This window comes from Hyperolius riggenbachi, chromosome 11 (genome assembly GCF_040937935.1).
Source record: "Hyperolius riggenbachi isolate aHypRig1 chromosome 11, aHypRig1.pri, whole genome shotgun sequence".
In the NCBI taxonomy this organism is placed as follows: Eukaryota; Metazoa; Chordata; class Amphibia; order Anura; family Hyperoliidae; genus Hyperolius; species Hyperolius riggenbachi.
In genome coordinates this window covers 244,274,772-244,294,771 of record NC_090656.1, presented here as the reverse complement: position 1 = coordinate 244,294,771, position 20,000 = coordinate 244,274,772, and the positions used below count along the sequence as shown (strand labels likewise).

At 49.5% G+C, this 20,000-nt stretch overlaps 1 protein-coding gene across 1 annotated transcript in view; it reads right to left on the bottom strand.

The window, feature by feature from the left end:
• TPCN2 (two pore segment channel 2) overlaps nucleotides 1-20,000 on the bottom strand; it is a 131,471-nt gene that overhangs the window by 17,286 nt on the left and 94,185 nt on the right. Inside the window, exons 11-20 of the mRNA XM_068261638.1 lie at nucleotides 18,067-18,170; nucleotides 15,577-15,658; nucleotides 15,411-15,497; nucleotides 12,940-13,059; nucleotides 12,800-12,859; nucleotides 11,853-11,981; nucleotides 5,499-5,548; nucleotides 4,109-4,208; nucleotides 838-909; nucleotides 237-310 (exon numbers count right to left, since the gene is read on the bottom strand). Coding sequence (XP_068117739.1) covers nucleotides 237-310; nucleotides 838-909; nucleotides 4,109-4,208; nucleotides 5,499-5,548; nucleotides 11,853-11,981; nucleotides 12,800-12,859; nucleotides 12,940-13,059; nucleotides 15,411-15,497; nucleotides 15,577-15,658; nucleotides 18,067-18,170 — 878 coding nt within the window. The remainder of the gene's footprint in view (nucleotides 1-236; nucleotides 311-837; nucleotides 910-4,108; nucleotides 4,209-5,498; nucleotides 5,549-11,852; nucleotides 11,982-12,799; nucleotides 12,860-12,939; nucleotides 13,060-15,410; nucleotides 15,498-15,576; nucleotides 15,659-18,066; nucleotides 18,171-20,000) is intronic.

Below are 20,000 nucleotides of genomic sequence, written 5' to 3'. Positions count from 1 at the left end.
GCACTGTCCACTGCATACCTCCCGGTGGCTACCCAGAGTCAGGCTGGGGATTACCACTCCCGGGTTCTTATCCACCACAAGTCTGACTTGGGGTTTACTGCCAGGGAGGTTAAACAATACCAGTTGCCTGGCAGCCCTGCTGATCTATTTGGCTGCAGTAGCGTCTGAATCACACCAGTAACAAGCATGCAGCTAGTCTTGTCAATTATCACATAAGACCCACCGCTACAACGTACCTCACATTTGTTGGGTTCGGCAAAACTCCTCTAAAAAGGTCAATACCGATTATTGCAAAAACATAGTACACCACCTGTGGACAGGGAAAAAAAATCAGCGACAGTCTTTTTTTATGTGTGTATGAAGAAGTAAAATAACGAGGTTATTAAAGAGAATCCCCCATTTCTGAAAATGGGGCTGTTGAAGGTAAAGGGGAGGGATTTGTAGTAAATCGGAGGAGTTTGTAGAGCACAAGAGAAGCAAATGGGATGACTGGGGATGCTCGGTGAGATGGTATCTATTTTGAGTTGATGCAAATACTATCCTAATTCCATGCAAATAAGGGTAAACATGTTTAGGATGGCATTTAAGGGGGAAGCTGGAAGATTAGGAGGGCAAGCAGAAAAAAGGATTAAGTTGCGTACACACCTTCAATTTCAATTCTACAACATCCATGTAATAGGCCAAGTTTACCATCTCCATGTAGTCCGAGAGCTTACCTACACAAACTGCTCATAGTATTCAATATCTGATGACCCTTGTACTACATGGAGCGGGTAAAACTGGTCAACCATTGGCCAATCAAAATTGGATGTGTGTACCAGTCTCAAGATTTCTTACCACTAGGATGCCAGCAAACGCCCGGAGGTTCTTCACCAGATCCAGCACGGTTCCCGCTACCAGAGCCATCACCTACAAGACGGGCGAGGAGGAAAGGATTACAATATGGATTGGAGGTCTGCAGAAGATTAGGTGAGCATCTCCACTATGACATCATCAGACAACCTCACCCGATCATCCTCGATGACAGAATGGGACATATCTAATCGGGCGTTCTACCCGCAACGCAGAAGCACCAAAACTCAAATAGACAGTTGGCCGAAAATAAAAACTTGAGGACCCACATTATACATGAAAATATGGTTCAAATAAAGGATTTTTTTTTAAATTTACCATTCGGGAATAGATTGACCGAGCTCTTAGTAGACCATGTATGCTAGTCCTGAATAAGAAAACTGGGAAGTATGGTACATTGAGGAGGGGGGCTGGGTAAGCCCTGGCACACTCAGGGGTGAGAAAGGCTGCAAGAGGCTGCAGCTCAGAGCTACGTTTCCCACCAATGGAGGAAGGGGGGGTTGTACATCGGCTGCAGTGTACAGAGAGCAGGGCAGCAGAGTCAGAGCAATTGTAGGGTACCTGGAGTCGGAGTTGGTGGTTTCATAAACTGTCGTCAGATGATTTATCTACACACTCCACAGCCATGACGGGAAGGCACAGTCCAGGCATTGTAAGGCACACTGAGATCCTCGGGCAGCATGGAACACATGGCACATGTTTCTCGACATTCTGAAGCTGGCGGTGCCAGACACAGGCCACACAAGGCGGCTCAGAGATGTTAGTCTTCCCAAAGAAGCTCCATCAAATGCATCTCCAGCAGTAATACCTCCACACACCACCGCGCTCTGCATCAACCAGTTACTGCGACTCCAGCGCACCAAGTTAACCACTGCCCTCATCAGGGTGCAGAAGTGAGAGATGGAGAGAGCGGCAGTGGGCGGAGCACAAGTGTAGAGAGCATCAGGGTGCAGAAGGGAGAGATGGAGAGGGCGGCAGTGGGTGGAGCACAAGCCTAGAGAGCATCAGGGTGCAGAAGGGAGAGATGGAGAGAGCGGCAGTGGGCGGAGCACATGCGTAGAGAGCATCAGGGTGCAGAAGGGAGAGATGGAGAGAGCGGCAGTGGGCGGAGCACAAGCATAGAGAGCATCAGGGTGCAGAAGGGAGAGATGGAGAGGGTGGCAGTGGGCGGAGCATAAGCGCAGAGAGCATCAGGGTGCAGAAGGGAGAGATGGAGAGGGCGGCAGTGGGCGGAGCACAAGCGCAGAGAGCATCAGGGTGCAGAAGGGAGAGATGGAGAGAGCGGAAGTGGGCGGAGCACAAGTGCAGAGAGCATCAGGGTGCAGAAGGGAGAGATGGAGAGAGCGGCAGTGGGCGATGCACATGCGTAGAGAGCATCAGGGTGCAGAAGGGATAGATGGAGAGGGCAGCAGTGGGCGGAGCACAAGCGCAGAGAGAATCAGGGTGCAGAAGGGAGAGATGGAGAGGGCGGCAGTGGGCGGAGCACAAGCGTAGAGAGCATCAGGGTGCAGAAGGGAGAGATGGAGAGAGCGGCAGTGGGCGATGCACATGCGTAGAGAGCATCAGGGTGCAGAAGGGAGAGAAGAAGAGAGCGGCAGTGGGCGATGCACATGCGTAGAGAGCATCAGGGTGCAGAAGGGAGAGATGGAGAGGGTGGCAGTGGGCAGAGCACAAGCGTAGAGAGCATCAGGGCTGTGGAGCCGGTACAAAAATATTCCGACTTCAATGTCTATTTATTGTCTTTCCAAGCAAACATCAGCTCATTTGGTGTTGCCGGGACATCGTTAGACTTCACAGATGTGCTTCTACACCCCACAGAGATCATTTGCATCATTGTTTGGGGATTTTTTTTGCTTGTTTTTTAATTCACATGTTTACATATGTACTTTGTGTCTTCATAAACCGTGAAAAATAGCATAAATTAAGCTAAGAGATAAAACGTAAGAATATTCAAGACAATCCATATAAATGATTCGTGTGGATGCAATCGTTAAACGAAGGACAGAAAACACTGGTTTTTTGCCGCCCTCCATCTCATGAAGTCCCAATCTGCATTTGTCTTAGTTATTAAAAACTGTGAACCTGACTGTCAATTTTCAGCAGCTGCTATATTGATGGAGGGTGTAGTGTGGTTAATCCACTCTTTAAAAGATGGGCAGGTTTTGTTTTTTCATTTGTGGATCAGAACTTTCCTAGCTGTCAGAGAGAGAATAAAGATTAGTTTGTCCTTATAACAAGTGTTAGATCCATTGTCTAGGCCAAAAAAGGGCTATGGAAGGACGAAGTTTGAGCTGGGAGTCTAACTAGGTCTTAATAAAATTTTGAATCGCTTTCCACAAGTTTTTTTTATGCATCGGAATTTCCAGAATCAATGAAACCACCGACTCCAGGTACCCAAAATTGCCCCAACTCCCTAGTCTAATACTTGTGCAGTCGGTACAAAAACTCATCCGACTGACCACTCCTCAGTTTATGAAACCACAGACTCCAATTCCAGGTACCCTAAATTTCTTGTACTCCGACTCCACAGCCCTGGAGAGCAAGGCTACGGTAGGCAGTCAGAGCGCTCTGCTCGGGGTCTAAACTTAAAGGGAAGGTTCAGGGAGGGTGGGTAAAAAATCAAAATCAATTTCCACTTACCTGGGGCTTCCTCCAGCCCGTGGCAGGCAGGAGGTGCCCTCGCCGCCGCTCCGCAGGCTCCCGGTGGTCTCCGGTGGCGCGCCCGACCTGGCCAGGCCGGCTGCCAGGTCGGGCTCTTCTGCGCTCCAAGTCCTGGTACTTCTGCGTCCCACGTCGGCGCTCTGACGTCATCGGACGTCCTCCGGGCTCTATTGCGCATGCGCAGAACTACTGCGCGTGCGCAGTAGAGCCCGGAGGACGTCCGATGACGTCAGAGCGCCGGCGTGGGACGCAGAAGTACCAGGACTTGGAGCGCAGAAGAGCCCGACCTGGCAGCCGGCCTGGCCAGGTCGGGCGCGCCACCGGAGACCACCGGGAGCCTGCGGAGCGCCGGCGAGGGCACCTCCTGCCTGCCACGGGCTGGAGGAAGCCCCAGGTAAGTGGAAATTGATTTTGATTTTTTACCCACCCTCCCTGAACCTTCCCTTTAATGCAAAGCGTGGAAACCACTTGGAGGCCACGTTCTATGGCACGACGGACATGAGTTTGACATGCATGCCCCAACGTAAGACCACACTGATGTTATACCGCCGCACCCTTACGTAGCTGAGCCCCCGAGAGTGAACACACTACTGACCTTTATATTGGGGATAATTCTCAGGAACCTGAACACGATGAACATGTTGACGAGCCGGACCATCTCCCAGAGAGACAGGAGACCCTGCATATCCGGCTTCCTGGAAGAGTCAAAAGGAAGAGAGATAATTTGCATGTGTAGCGTGTGCAGGGACGCTGCACGGTACAAAACACACAGGGGAGATCACTCTATGGCATGGCTAGAAAACACAGAGGCACACGCGAGGGCTAAGAGGTATGGTCACTGTATGGAAGTCACTAGGAAGCTAGGAGGACACACTAGGGCAGTGGATGTCCAAAACATTTTGATGAGCTGTTACATCATGCTTTAAAGGACAGAACTACTGAAAGGGAGATTGGTTTTGGGGGACACTGGGAAGAACTATAGGAGTGTGAAGATCTTTGGTACCTAACCCAGCTCACTTCTGGAGGTATTGTGTATGTGCGGAAGGACCTCTTAAAGGGACACTTAAGCAAAGAATAAAAAAATCATTTTTACTTGCCTGTGGCTTCTACCAGCCCCCTGCAGCTGTCCGGTGCCCTTGCAGTCACTCACAGAGCCTCCAGTTCCCCGATCCCAGCTAGTTTAGTTTTCGCTGACAGGCCCTGACAGGGAGCCGGTAGGCTGTCTGCGCTTCCGCAGGCCTGGCCATGCATATTTTTCTTCATGTTCCGGTCCTCAATAGTGTCCTGTAAAGGCGCAGGATGCTATTGTGGACTGGAACGCGGAAAAGAAAAAACGCGTGGCCAGGCCTGTCAGCAAAAACAAAATTAGCTGGCGGCGGGGGACCGGAGGCTCCATGAGTGGCTGCGAGGGCACAAGACGGCTGCAGGGGGCTGGTAGAAGCCCCAGAAAAGTAAAACTGATTTTTTGTTCCTGGCTTAAGTGTCCCTTTCAGGACTTACTTTGGTCCCACTGTCTTAATGTAGCCCTGGGCAAACATCTTATGAACCGTCTTATCACTGAAACTATTTTTGTGCAGTTGCCTCACAAATCAACTACTTGGGCCGCCTCCCTTTCAGGTCATTAAAAGTTCCACCGCTGTAAGGGCCCTTTCACTTGGGCAGCTGACGAGTGGTGAAGTCATCGCCTGTTAGCTGCTCTCCTGCACCGGCCAGGCGCTTGTTAGCTCTCAGTACCGGCGCTGTACAGGCACGCCTGCCCCCCCCCCCCCCATAGCGTGAGACTCCTTATGTTGCGTTCCTTGGCCGCCTAGTAATACTACTGCGTGTCAGCGCTGCAGTGTAACAACTGCATTTAAACTGCACCCCAACTGCACGGGCAGACGGGATACCGAACCGCTCAGCAAGCGCACAGTTCCGCCGTCCATCTGCAAGGGGTCTAAGAGTACAGAAGATGAAAAATAACAGAGGTGTGATATTTAACATACCAGCCAGGATGTGGAAAACTATACAGTGCAAAGGTGGCGATCTCCAACACCTGCAAGAGAAAGAAGGGGCTTACATAGTAAAGTAACAACAACAAAAAAACATTTCTAATAAAGCTATGAGTCCCCGTCTTTATACAGAAGCAGCTATGTACAAGTCCCTGTCCCCTGTCTTTATACAGAAACAGCTATGAGACCCTGTCTTTATACAGAAGCAGCTATGCACGAGTCCCGGGACTTTATACAGAAGCAGCTATGCACGAGTCCCTGTCTTTATACAGAAGCAGCTATGCACGAGTCCCTGTCTTTATACAGAAGCAGCTATGCACGAGTCCCTGTCTTTATACAGAAGCAGCTATGCACGAGTCCCGGGACTTTATACAGAAGCAGCTATGCACGAGTCCCTGTCTTTATACAGAAGCAGCTATGCACGAGTCCCTGTCTTTATACAGAAGCAGCTATGCACAAGTCCCTGTCTTTATACAGACGCTGCTATGCACGAGTCCCTGTCTTTATACAGAAGCAGCTATGCACGAGTCCCTGTCTTTATATAGAAGCAGCTATGCACGAGTCCGTCTTTATACAGGAGCAGCTATGCACGAGTCCCTGTCTTTATACAGGAGCAGCTATGCACGAGTCCCTGTCTTTATACAGGAGCAGCTATGCACGAGTCCCTGTCTTTATACAGGAGCAGCTATGCACGAGTCCCTGTCTTTATACAGGAGCAGCTATGCACGAGTCCCTGTCTTTATACAGGAGCAGCTATGCACGAGTCCCTGTCTTTATACAGGAGCAGCTATGCACGAGTCCCTGTCTTTATACAGGAGCAGCTATGCACGAGTCCGTCTTTATACAGAAGCAGCTATGCACGAGTCCCTGTCTAAACAGGAGCAGCTATGCACAAGTCCCTGTCTTTATACAGACGCAGCTATGCACGAGTCCCTGTCTTTATACAGAAGCAGCTATGTATGAGTCCCTGTCTTTATACAGAAGCAGCCATGTATGAGTCCCTGTCTTTATACAGAAGCAGCTAGGCTCGAGTCCCTGTCTTTATACAGAAGCAGCTATGCACGAGTCCCTGTCTTTATACAGGAGCAGCTATGCACGAGTCCCTGTCTTTATACAGACGCAGCTATGCACGAGTCCCTGTCTTTATACAGACGCAGCTATGAACGAGTCCCTGTCTTTATACAGACGCAGCTATGCACGAGTCCCTGTCTTTATACAGATGCATCTACGCACGAGTCCCTGTCTTTATACAGATGCATCTATGCACGAGTCCCTGTCTTTATACAGAAGGGTAGGTGTTTTCTCTAATGTTCCCAGTAATATATATTAAAAAATACATGAGGGTGCTTTGTCTCTGGTTCACTTTAAGGTGGGCATACATCAGGCGACTTGGTGCACAATTGACCATCCGATTATCGATTACTATAATTGCATGAAAAATCTGTGCCACGATATATAGATATCGGTCGGACATGCTAGAAGTCGGATCGGTGGTAACAATGAGCAATATCGGGACGAGCAATGAACGCAATGAAACCACCACCAATCCCGACGCTGTGTCCCCAGTGTATAAATGTGTGTGCATTAACATTTACATATTACCTGTCCTGTGTCCCATCCATCTTCTGAATCCTCCGCTTTTCCGGTGGATATTCCATCAGGTGTGTCCCTAGCCCTCCGGCGGATATGCGGCTATGGAAGAGCGGTGGATTCAGAAGACAGCCGGGCACTGTGACTAAGGACAGGTAATATGTAAATGCACATACACACATTTATACAGGGAGGGGACAAAGACGAGGTGGCGATGGATGTGGGGGACTCCGCTGATTGGATTAGAGAGAGATTTGTCTCTTGGTCGAATCTGCCCATTATCTCTAGATGTATGGCTAGCTTTACTGAAGAAGAGATTTATTCTAGAAGGAGGTCACCCTTGAAACCTCCATAAACACGGACATCAAACACATATCCAACAAGAACATGCCGGATATGTTATCTGCTGTGTAGGACTGTGGCCGTACTGAGCCTGCGCGAGCACGGGCGTGCCTGTGTAGCAAGATAGGGAGCGCTTGTCCATGAGCGACACCATGCTACTACACAGCGACAGTAGACTAACTTCATGGTCGGGGTGGGTGTGTCTAGCACCAGATATTTCAGCTTTTTCTGGCTTTTCTCTTCATAAGTATCTCATTTTCAGGCTTGCGTTAAAAAAGGCATGTGCAGGCGTACGTATCGTTTCAAGTTCTGTTGTGCTGAGAGACGGCTCTGTCTGCGTGCAGCAAAGTAGGGGAACATAAATACATTCCCCTACTATCTAGCCTTTCCTTCTATGGATATAGCCGTAATAGTACGGTCTTTGGCGGCGCCCAAAGCAAGGAATACAAGCTTGGAGTTGGACCTGAGAGCAACTGTCTGGCAATATGCAGACCCCATATGGCACTCTCTGCAAATATATACCCACGGTTTGGATGGCAGCTTAGAGCCCTTTTCCACGGGCAGTTGACAGGCAGTGAAATGGCTGTCGAACTCTCACAACTGCTTGCTGCTGCCTGGCAACCACTCACTGCTGCCTGGCAACCGCTCACTGAGTGCACAGTTCAGCCACCTGGGGAAAAGGGCCCTAACACAATTCATGAGCATGAAGCCTCTTTTCCATGAACTATTGAACTGTGTGCTCAGCGAGCAGCTACCAGGCAGCAGCGAGCAGCTACCAGGCAGCAGCGAGCAGTCACCAGCGAGCAGTTACCAGGCAGCAGCGAGCAGTTACCAGGCAGCAGCGAGCAGTTACCAGGCAGCAGCGAGCAGTTACCAGGCAGCAGCGAGCAGTTACCAGGCAGCAGCGAGCAGTTACCAGGCAGCAGCGAGCAGTTACCAGGCAGCAGCGAGCAGTTACCAGGCAGCAGCGAGCAGTTACCAGGCAGCAGCGAGCAGTTACCAGGCAGCAGCGAGCAGTTACCAGGCAGCAGCGAGCAGTTACCAGGCAGCAGCGAGCAGTTACCAGGCAGCAGCGAGCAGTTACCAGGCAGCAGCGAGCAGTTACCAGGCAGCAGCGAGCAGATACCAGGCAGCAGCGAGCAGTTACCCAGGCAGCAGCGAGCAGTTACCCAGGCAGCAGCGAGCAGTTACCCAGGCAGCAGCGAGCAGTTACCAGGCAGCAGCGAGCAGTTACCAGGCAGCAGCGAGCAGTTACCAGGCAGCAGCGAGCAGTTACCAGGCAGCAGCGAGCAGTTACCAGGCAGCAGCGAGCAGTTACCAGGCAGCAGCGAGCAGTTACCAGGCAGCAGCGAGCAGTTACCAGGCCGCAGCGAGCAGTTACCAGGCCGCAGCGAGCAGTTACCAGGCCGCAGCGAGCAGTTACCAGGCCGCAGCGAGCAGTTACCAGGCCGCAGCGAGCAGTTACCAGGCCGCAGCGAGCAGTTACCAGGCCGCAGCGAGCAGTTACCAGGCCGCAGCGAGCAGTTACCAGGCCGCAGCGAGCAGTTACCAGGCCGCAGCGAGCAGTTACCAGGCCGCAGCGAGCAGTTACCAGGCCGCAGCGAGCAGTTACCAGGCCGCAGCGAGCAGTTACCAGGCCGCAGCGAGCAGTTACCAGGCCGCAGCGAGCAGTTACCAGGCCGCAGCGAGCAGTTACCAGGCCGCAGCGAGCAGTTACCAGGCCGCAGCGAGCAGTTACCAGGCCGCAGCGAGCAGTTACCAGGCAGCAGCGAGCAGTTACCAGGCAGCAGCGAGCAGTTACCAGGCCGCAGCGAGCAGTTACCAGGCCGCAGCGAGCAGTTACCAGGCAGCAGCGAGCAGTTACCAGGCAGCAGCGAGCAGTTACCAGGCAGCAGCGAGCAGTTACCAGGCAGCAGTGAGCAGTTACCAGGCAGCAGCGAGCAGCTACCAGGCAGCAGCGAGCAGCTACCAGGCAGCAGCGAGCAGCTACCAGGCAGCAGCGAGCAGTTACCAGGCAGCAGCTAGCCTCATGCCTCAGCAAGCAGTTACCAGGCAGCAGCGAGCAGTTGTGAGAGTTTGAGAGGCATTTCACTGCCTATCAACAGTCCACGGAAAAGAGGCCTGAAGGATGTCCAATAACATGCTATAGTTATTCTGAGCAGGGCCGGATTTGGGGAAAGGCCTCCAAGGCCTGTTCCTAGGGCGCCAGAATCTAAGAGAATCTAAAGGGCGGCAGGTGGTGACAGGCTGATGACAAGTGCTGTCACCAGCGCGGTAAGAAGTACTGCTCCGCAAATCAGCAGCCTACCCCCCACCCGCCCCTTTACAATGGCTTGGAGCGAGTAAGCCTCTCTTCAAGGCAGCGTAGGAGGAGTCCCCCGTCCACCGGGAGATCGGCCGCCGCCAGATGCTATTCCTGTCGACAATCCCCCCGCCCCCAGCAGGAGCCTGTGTGGATGTCTCTCCCCCCAAACCCCTAGAGAGAGCGGGAGCAGCAGAGTAACGTACCTCACCAGACTTCCAGCGCTGCCGCCGAAGTTTCCTCTGTCAGCCGCAGCCGTGCATCTCTCCCTCTCCTGCTGGCGTCTCTCACATGTTGTGACTCGCTGGCAAGTTATCGGTGAGTCACATGACAGGAGTCGCCAGCAGGAGAGGGAGAGATGCACGGCGGCTGACAGCGGAAACTTCGGCGGCTGCACTAGAAGTCTGGAGGCTGGAGAGGTATTCTGCTCCTGCTCTCTCTAGGGGTTTGGGGGGAGGAAGGGGTGCGGACAGTCTCCATGGGGGGGGGGTTGGGGACATGCCTACTGGCTAGCTATACTGGGGGGGAGGGGGAGAGAATCTGACTACCTATACTAAGGGGGGCGGGCATGCCTGCTGGCTACCTATACTGGGAGGGGGAGAGAATCTGACTACCTGTACTAGGTATGGGGGGGGGGGGGGTATGCCTGTTGTCTAGCTATACTGGGGGGGGGGGGAGGGGGAGAGAATCTGACTACCTATACTAAGGGGGAAGGGCATGCCTGCTGGCTACCTATACTGGGGGGGGGGGGAGGGGGACAGAATCTGACTACCTATACTAAGGGGGGAGGGCATGCCTGCTGGCTACCTATACTGGGGGGGGGGGGAGGGGGACAGAATCTGACTACCTATACTAAGGGGGGAGGGCATGCCTGCTGGCTACCTATACTGGGGGGGGGGGGGAGGGGGACAGAATCTGACTACCTATACTAAGGGGGGACATGCCTGCTGGCTACCTATACTGGGGGGAGGGGGAGAGAATCTGACTACCAATACCAAGGGGGGGGGACATGGCTGGCTATCTATACTGGGGGGGCAACTGGTGACAGAATCTGACTACCTATACTAAAGGGGGATGTGGCTACTGGCTACCTATACTGGGGGGGGGGGGGGGGAGAGAATCTGACTACCTATACTAAGGGGGGGGGGGAGGGGCATGCCTGCTGGCTATCTGTACTTGTGTACTTGGGTAAGGGGAGATGACATAATCTAACTACCCATACTAAAGGGGGGACATGGCTGGCTACCTATACTGGGGGGGGGGGGGGGGGGGGAGGGTAGAATCTGACAACCTATACTAAAAGGGGGTGGGAGCATGGCATCTGGCTACCTATTCTGTGGGGGGGGGGGGGGAGGGGGGAAGCATCTGGCTACCTATACTAAAAAAGGGGACACACACCTGTTTACCTATACTAAGGGGGTGGACAGAATCTGGCTACCTATACTGGAGTTCATGAACATATTCAGCCCCTCATTGCTGCCCATTAGTCAGGACCCTAATTTTTTCATGGCTGCAAGTGCAACTGTACTGGGCACGCATGAGTATGGTCCTCACTTTCCCATTAGCACAAAGTCACTTGAGCACAGAGGAAACAGACATGCACGAAAGGCTTTGAGCTACTGGGCATGTGTGGACCATGCTTGTGCAGATCCAGTATGGTTGCACACAGATGGGAGTGTTGCAGCCACAGGGTAGATGAGGGTCCCAGGCAGCAGTGAGGGGTCTGAATATGTTCCCAGGGCAGGAACAGTGGGCACCGAGAGGATCTGTTAAGGTAAGTATTTGTATTTTGTGTTAGGTTCATGTTAAAACTTTGTCCTTGGCGGAAAGGTTAAGTTTGGGGCTGCTGAGATGTTGTGTGTGTGTGTGTGTGGGGAGGGGGGGGGGGGGGGGGGGGGGAACGGCTGGTGACAGTGGGCCTTGGGCGGTAAAAGGTACAAATCCGGCCCTGATTCTGAGTTGTTGCAGCTGAATTTAACCTCTTCCAAGCTGCATGTATTTGCATACATTTTGCATTATCCTGGAACAATTAGCATCCACTTGACCATCCCCCAACTATGAACATTTCAACAAACTCAAACGTCACAACACAGAAAACAAGAACCGCGCCCTACCAATAAGATGACTGTTAGGAGTCCATCGAAGATATTGCTGGGATAAGAGATGTAGTTCTTTATTCCCAGGGAAAAGACTTTCAGACACATCTCCAGGAAGTAGTACAGGATGAAGAAGCAGTTGATGGCCTGAAAACAAAGGTGTCATTGTTTTTAAACCAGACATGGTGGAACATTCTAATCAGTTTTTCAGAAAATTGAATGGTGTAGGACAGATTTTAAATCCTTTATTGATAGACCTAAAAAAAAAGTCCCCTGGAGGATACTTACCTCAGGATGAGGAAGGCCTCTGGATCCTATCAAGGCTTTTCCCGTCGTCCTCCGTCCCACAGTGGCAGCACTGCCCCCCCCCCCCCCCCCCCCCTTCCTTCCTGGAAACCACAGCAGACGTCTGATGTTGGCTGTGGCGCAGGCGCCTGCAATACTTACCTCCCCCTGCTCCAGCGTAGACGCAGAGTAGCAGCTTTCCGATGGGGCGCAGGCGGAGATAGCGCTTGTACAGTAAACCGGCTGTAATCGGACTCAGCTACTGCGCCTGTGCAGGAGCCGGGAAGTGGCTACCACCGTGGGACGGAGGAGAATGGGGAAAGCCTCATTAGGATCCAGAAGTGTCCCCCTCCCGAGGCAAGTACCCCCCAGAGACGTTTTAAAGTTTACAGATTCTCTTTAAGGAAAAAAACAAACAAAAACAAAAAAAACAGGAAATTCAAATGTTTTATTGTATCCTATGAGGCCACCTTTACAGTAATACAAGAAATACGAACGGTTGCTATGAGCAGCAAACCAAACCCATCCCACATGTGGGGGACTATGGTCTGCAGGATAATCGCTGGCACAGGAAGCGGTGTTCTAGGATAATTGACCAGTCGCCACTAATCCCATTGCTGATGTCACATGATTATTGATATGGGAAAATGAAAGGCTGACAGAGCTGAAGATATACTCACTCCTAGAGAGAAGTCATCACGATCGCCTCCCGATTTCTCAGCATCCACCATCAGGACAGCCTGCAAAGCCGTGAAATGTGGAGATCATCAGAAACTTCCCGCCAAACATACAAGTTCCACCACTTTTCCGCCATACTTACACAGATGGAAATGAGATTGGCCAGAGCCACGACATTCCCCAGATAGTCGAAGAAGTGATGGCTGCCGATGTTCTGCAGGCCCTGCAGGAATCTGGACTGGTAGACTGGGCGTGGCGGGTGCTGCAAGACCAAATATCAATACTCCAATCACAGAGGCGCAGAGAGAGACCGTGACATCCCAATCCTACTCTACAGAAGCCAAGTATGGGGCCCTTCAGCTACCCAGACCAATCAAAATGGGAATCTAGCCCAACAGAAATTTTCCACCTGGAATTCCACAAACACCTCCTCAAGGTCCATCAGAGTACCTCAAACAATGCCTGCCAAGCTGAGCTAGGTAGATTCCCACTACCACTGGAGATAACAGAAGAGAGTGCTGACCTACTGGGCCCACCTACAGAGCAGCAGCCCTGACTCCCCACTATAAAGATAGAGAATAGAGTGCTGTCCTACTGGGCCCACCTACAGAGCAACAGCCCTGACTCACCTCCCTACAAAGCCATGATGCACAATGATGACCAACAAAAGCCGTGTGCGCTGAAAGATGTGGTCAACTCTCTGCTCCCTCCAAACCCAGATCCACAGTTCATAACAAAAGTCCATATAAAGCACACCACAGCCAAGAGCAAAGAGGACTATGTAGATAAATGGAGGAGTGAAATAAAACAGTCACAAAAGCTAGCCATATACCAGTCCCTACAGAGAGAATACAAACTGGCCCCCATACCTGGAAAATCTCCAAAACTCTCAAGAGGCAAATCGGGTCTACAAAAAGAGCTGACAACCCTGGAATAGAGTCTGGGAGACACAGACAGACATACAAACCCAGGGAGGAGAGATTATGCCAACACTGTGACCAGAAGACCCTGGAGGACGAGAACCACTCCCTGCTGCCCTGCCCCAAATATACTGCAACCAGGGACACCATCATCAAGAAATTATACCCAATTTCAGACCTACCTATTATACCTCTGTCCAACCACAAGGACTTACCCCCTTTTTATGTACCCCATTTCTTCATGCTTTGGCCATACCTGTATGTACCTTGTACCGTGTGTGGTGATGGAGGGGCAGGCTTAGGGAAAAAGCCCCCGAAGGTAAAAAAATAATAATCCTGCCCCCCCCCCCCCCCCCCCCCAATCCAAACTATGTATGGGGAAGTTGGTTTTATATATTTTGTCATTTGGGTGCTTAGTTGACTTAATCATCCCCCCTCGCACATATGTAATGCAGGCTGAGGCTGCACAGCCTCAGAATATTTCCACTGAACTGCCACATTTATTCAGGGCCGGCCCGCTCATGAGGCGGGGTGAAACAATTGCCTCAGGCGGCAAATCTGGGGGGGCGGCACCCGCCTCTGCATGGACGCTGGGGCCGGCCGCCGAGCTGGAGGGGTAGCGGGCAGAAAGGGGGTATTGGGCCTAGCGGCGGGGAGGGGGGTCGGACCCCCCCCTCCCTCGCCTGGGTCCCCCGATCTGCGCTTCTCCTCCAGCGTAAAGTACCAGGCAGCCAGCGTGCATATGACGAAGAGGCAACGGGCGGGGGAATCACTCACCTCTTCCGCGTTCCATCGTGTGCTCCACTGACGTCACTTCCGGCAACGCCGCCCACTGTATTGGACGGCCTTGCAGGAAGTGACGTCAGTGGAGCGCACGATGGAACGCGGAAGAGGTGAGTGATTCCCCCGCCCGCTGCCTCTTAATGATATGCACGCTGGCTGCCTGGTACTTTACGCTGGAGGAGGAGCGCAGATCGGGGGACCCAGGCGAGGGAGGGGGGAGTCCGACCCCCCTCCCCGCCGCTAGGCCCAATACCCCCTTTCTGCCAGCTACCCCTCCAGCTCGGCACTCCCCACCCCACGGCTGGGGGGGGGGGGGCGGGCGATTTTTTCGAATCTTGCCTCAGGCGGCAAAAAGTCTAGGGCCGGCCCTGCATTTATTCAATTTATAATAGAGCATATGTCAGCCTTTTGTAACTACATCAAGTCACATGATTCTAGTCAAAAGCAAACAAACGCCTGAAAAGTCTTAGGGTCCTTTTCCACTACAGCGAATCTGCATGCGTTTCCTGCATGCAGATTCACATAGCCAATGCAAGTAAATGGGCCTGTTTCCACTTGTCAGGAAATCTGAGCGTTTTGCTGTGCAGAAAAAATCTGCACAGCAGAGCCATCAGAATTTGTGCACCGCGCACACCGCTTGCCATTCGCCTGTAATGTATTTAATAGGAAATTTGCATGCGTTTTTGCCATGCAAATTTTCATGCGAATTCACGTATGCTTTTGCGTAAAAAAAGAATGTAAAAGCAGACCAGCATTGACATGGTTATAATCACTTACAAAAGTATGCGAAACTGCATGCGAATTCGTTCATGCGGTTTCCGCAATTAATTCGCACCGCAATAGTGGAAATGGGCCCTTAAATGTGGGGTGACCCCTAGTGGCTCCACAGTGCGCTGCAGTTTAGCTTTACCTGTCTGATCGGATCCTTATCAAGCTCGTCAAATAATTTCTGGAAGCGCTCAGCAGAGATGGCACCATTGGCGTAGGAGTGAATTTGCTGCAATGAGAGAAACATTCATTATATTAAGCATGAAACGGTATTAAAATGTTACGTAACTCTGTGCCGGCAATTTTACCTCTATAATCGCTATTTTGCAGTATCCATCCATCTTGACTTCCTGTAAGACTTTGATGAAGGTATCGCATTCCACGCAGGGCCTGAGGGGAAGAACGATGATCACACAAGGTTTAATACTAGCTACACACAATGAGATTTTCTGGAAGATCATTGTTTCCAACATGCCCGAACTGACATCTGATCAATTTTCCATAGAATTGAATGGAAAAATTGATCAAAAATCATTCGGGAATCAGATCGGAGCTGTTGGAAATAATCGATCTGGCAGTAAATCTACCAGAAAATCTAATGTGTACCTAGCATAATACAACTAGAGGCTCAAAACTAGGCTGCTATTCTAAAAAACAAACAAAAAAAACCCTCTCCTTCTGAAAATACTTTAACCATTTCACCACTGAGGGGTTTTTCTCCTTCTGTACCAGAGCAAATTTCACCTTTCAGCGCTCCTCCCATTCATTAGCCAATAACTTTATCACTACTGATCACAACAAAATCATCTAAATCTTGTATTTTTCACCACCAGCTATGCTTTCTCTGGGTGGTACATTTTCTGAAGAATTTTATTTTATTCTAACTGCATGGGACGGGAATAATATTAAAAAAAAATAAATCATAATCACCCCTTGAAAAATTTGAATTGGGCAGGAAGAGGAGGGTGATGGGAGGGTGCATCATAGCAAGACCGCCTCTTCCTGTCTGAAAATGTGAGGAGGGGCTTCTACATTATTCAAAATTAAAATGTATTGTATTACCCCTGGAATGTTCTTTGAAACATTAAAGAACAAGCGACACCCATGCTAACCTAGAAATAAAAAACACATATATAAGTAGATAAATACTACTTCTACTTACATAACAGATGTATTGTGCTGTCCACGTAATGATTCCTGTGAATTTTACAAAGGAAAAGCAGAAAATCCTATTCTAGGCAGTGGCCATCTTGCCAAGCTAATGCTGACATCATATCCTCCCTGACCCTTGTTTCCCCCCCTCCCTTCTCTTGCTCATTGTGTATTCATTAGCTGCCCTCCTCCCAGAGTCTTCAGACACTCCCACTGAGGTGTATACTAGGAACTACACTGTCTTATCCTCCAATCACTGAGTCACCTCCGCCTTGCTTGTAAACACAAGTGAGTAGAGGGTGTTTCATATAAGAAGCTAGGCAGGGAAATAAAGGGAAGAGGAGGAATAGATTATAGATAAAAAGAACCCCCAGCATGCAACTGAATGGCAATGTCTATTAAAGGGCCAGTGCTCCTAAAGTATGTGAGAACTCCAAAACATAACCGCAGAAAAAGTTTTGCAAGTTTTGAATGCAGGATTAGCATCTTTATCACTTAATACACTCAGACCAGTTGCTGTTGAAATTTAATTTTTATGGTGACAATAGCGCTTTAAGCTACAGATCATTATCACTTTTGGTGAAGCGTGCAGTCTGCAGACTCGCCCCTATACAAGGTCTGCTGAAAAGGGCTTAGAGGAATTGTACTGACTGAAAAGTAGCGTAATTAATAAAATTGCTCACTTTCTACAATATTCATTCATAAATTCATCAGTGTTTGCCCATGGTAAAAAAATAAATAAGAAAACTGTTCCTCTCCCCAATTTACAATCTGAAATTTATGACAGGTGGTGACATCTTTAGTGCTGTCAGGTGCAGCTCAGTGCATACTTAGTGTTCTGAAGCCGGTAGAAATAATACCTGGTCTCTCAGAATGCTTTGGGGAAGAGTACCACACAGCTAAACAGCCTAGGCAAAGCATCACTGGGAGGGTGGCGCTACCTACCATTATACAGCAGTATACATAAAGGAAGGTTTTCTGATGGAGAAGCCAGGATATTTAATGTAAAAGTAGGAATCGTGAATAATTACTATATTCTACTAGATTTCACTACAGGGCCTCTTTAAAGCTATGTACACACATTAGACTGTAGCACTTAAAAACTTCCACCGGACGTACGGCCAGCGGGAATTCTCAGTACAAAACACAGACTGTTTATATTAAAGATCAGGCATTGAATTGGTGAAAAACATTTGGAACCTATCGACAATATTGTGTATTACAAAAAACAAAAAACTATACAGTTCAAAAGGGTTATTTTTATGTAAATTTAATGGAACATTATTGTAAATTAATTAACTATACATACAAATTGTATAAAAAAAGTTTGTAATCTTTGTATAATAAAGGAATGTACCGGCTGCATTAATGTAATGATCCTCACCTTTTCCTCGGTCCCCGCTCACTTTTCGAACAAAACACACACCCTTTAGTCACATGGGCATGCAGGAGGCAGAGTTCTAACAGCTGAGGCCACGCCTCCCTCTGACGGACAGCCTATTGCGGTTGTTCCCCAGCAGAGAGGTGGGGCTTCAGCCCAGATTGGGAGGGAGTAGGCTCTTGGCAGTATTCAGGCAGTCGGCGTTTCCGTAACATTTTTTAAAACGTAGAGATAAAACTTAAACTTTTAAAACACACAATCTCACCTCTGATCACAGTTGGGGGCTGTCATGTCTCTGTGGAAGGAGAGCACCTCAAAGGCAGCCCGGATCCCCAGCCTCCTCCTCAGCAGGGACGCCTGGAGAGATTTCTGGGGGGACAGAAGCCTGGGTAGGTTAGCAAGACCAGCTGAGGACAAGGCAACAAGATGGCCGACAGCATAACACTATCTGTTCATATAATACTTCATCAGCCCCAGAATACAGCAGCATCAACGGCTGCTAAACCAATAAAAGTGACTGGATAATGTATTACCCAATTACATAAGTAAATAAATAGATTGTCAACTCCTCAGTGACCTCCATATATTGGATACTCCCACCCTAGTCAATCAAAATCCCCAATAGGTAATCATTCTGCACCGGGAACGCCCATTGAGAGAAATGATCCAGACTAACAGGGGGCGAGCAGGCCGCTGTTGTAACAGTTTCACTTTCACAGTCAATTTATTGATCACTAAAGAGGGCCACACACCATACAATCTTGACTGTAAATTGTATGAGAAAAACGAGAGAGATCACTGAGAGCCCAATATAGTGCAGTATGTACTGGATTGATGTGGGTGATAAGAGGCAAGTATGTAAAGTTATACTCACAAACATGGGTTACCCGATAGGCAACCACTGTAGATGCAGGTGAGGAGATTAGACCTGTCCTCACTCAGGATTAAGAAATCGCTCTCTGTAGATCTGGAAACAAGGGGTTAGCACCCTTCCACTATGGGTGGACCACAACAATGTGGAAATGAACAGAGGTGCCAAAAGGCTAAAAAAATGATTTTTTTTTTTTTTTTTTAAAAACAGGGGAAGCAGTGGTGGACTTACCCCCTTCCAAGCAGACACAAAAAACAGGTTGATATTATATCAACATGCAAATGTATTCATATAGACACTCCAAAGGGTCAGGGCAACGCGTTTCACAGGTGTGGCCCCCGCTTCATCAGGCAATAGGGGATGGAACATACAGCAACAAGTGTCAATGGCCTCAATTCACTAAGATCATGCTGGAGATAATAAGGCAAGAGAAAACTTACCTCCACATAGTGAGATAGTTATCTTATCTCTTCATTCCTTACGTTACCTCTTCTGTAGTTAATTTACCTCCTCTGTAGTTATTTTCACACGCAGTTAATGAACAGCCTGTCTTTAACTCTGGAGTTATTTTAAGGATTAAAGCGTTAACTTAAAGATATAGTTAACTTTAGGTTTGCCTGAGGTAAAATGTTTCCTGAATACTACATGCCTTATTACCATGGTAACAACTCTAGAAGAGTTATTAAAGACAGGAGATAAGCTTAGTGAATTGAGGCCTATGTCTCAGCCTAGACCCTCTGTGTAAATTGTATGGTGTGTGTCCCGCCAGGGGTGTAACAATAGACCCTGCAAGGGATGCCTCCGCAGGGGAGCCCAGAAGCCACAGGGGGCCTGGGGGGGGGGAAAGTTTGAGAGACTGACAGCTAAGGGCATGGAGAGAAAAAACGTATTCTGCTCTCGCACCATTGTTATATTGACTGCATGTGTCCACAACACAGATAAGGACTCATACACTTGTACACTGTCCCTGCTCCCTAGGGTTCGTAAAAAAACATCTGTCTCTCACTGCTGCAAAGTTCTAATGACTTCATGTACAACCTTACAAACAAAGGAGTCACATTTTGAAAAAAAGTTGTAGACTTTCCCTTTTCAGCAATCACTCCGAAAGGATTTCTAGATTCTTATCACACACAGGCTAATGACCTTATGGCTCTGATTACTTTTACAACACAGTGGAGTGGAGATTGATGTCTGACTGTCACTGCCTCATTGAGAGCTTGTTGTCTCACATGGAGTCCAAGATCCCCTAATAACAGTATCAATCAGTGACATTCTGAATGTTTAGCCAAAGTTACAGTGAATACTATATCTTATGTTCAGCATGTCAT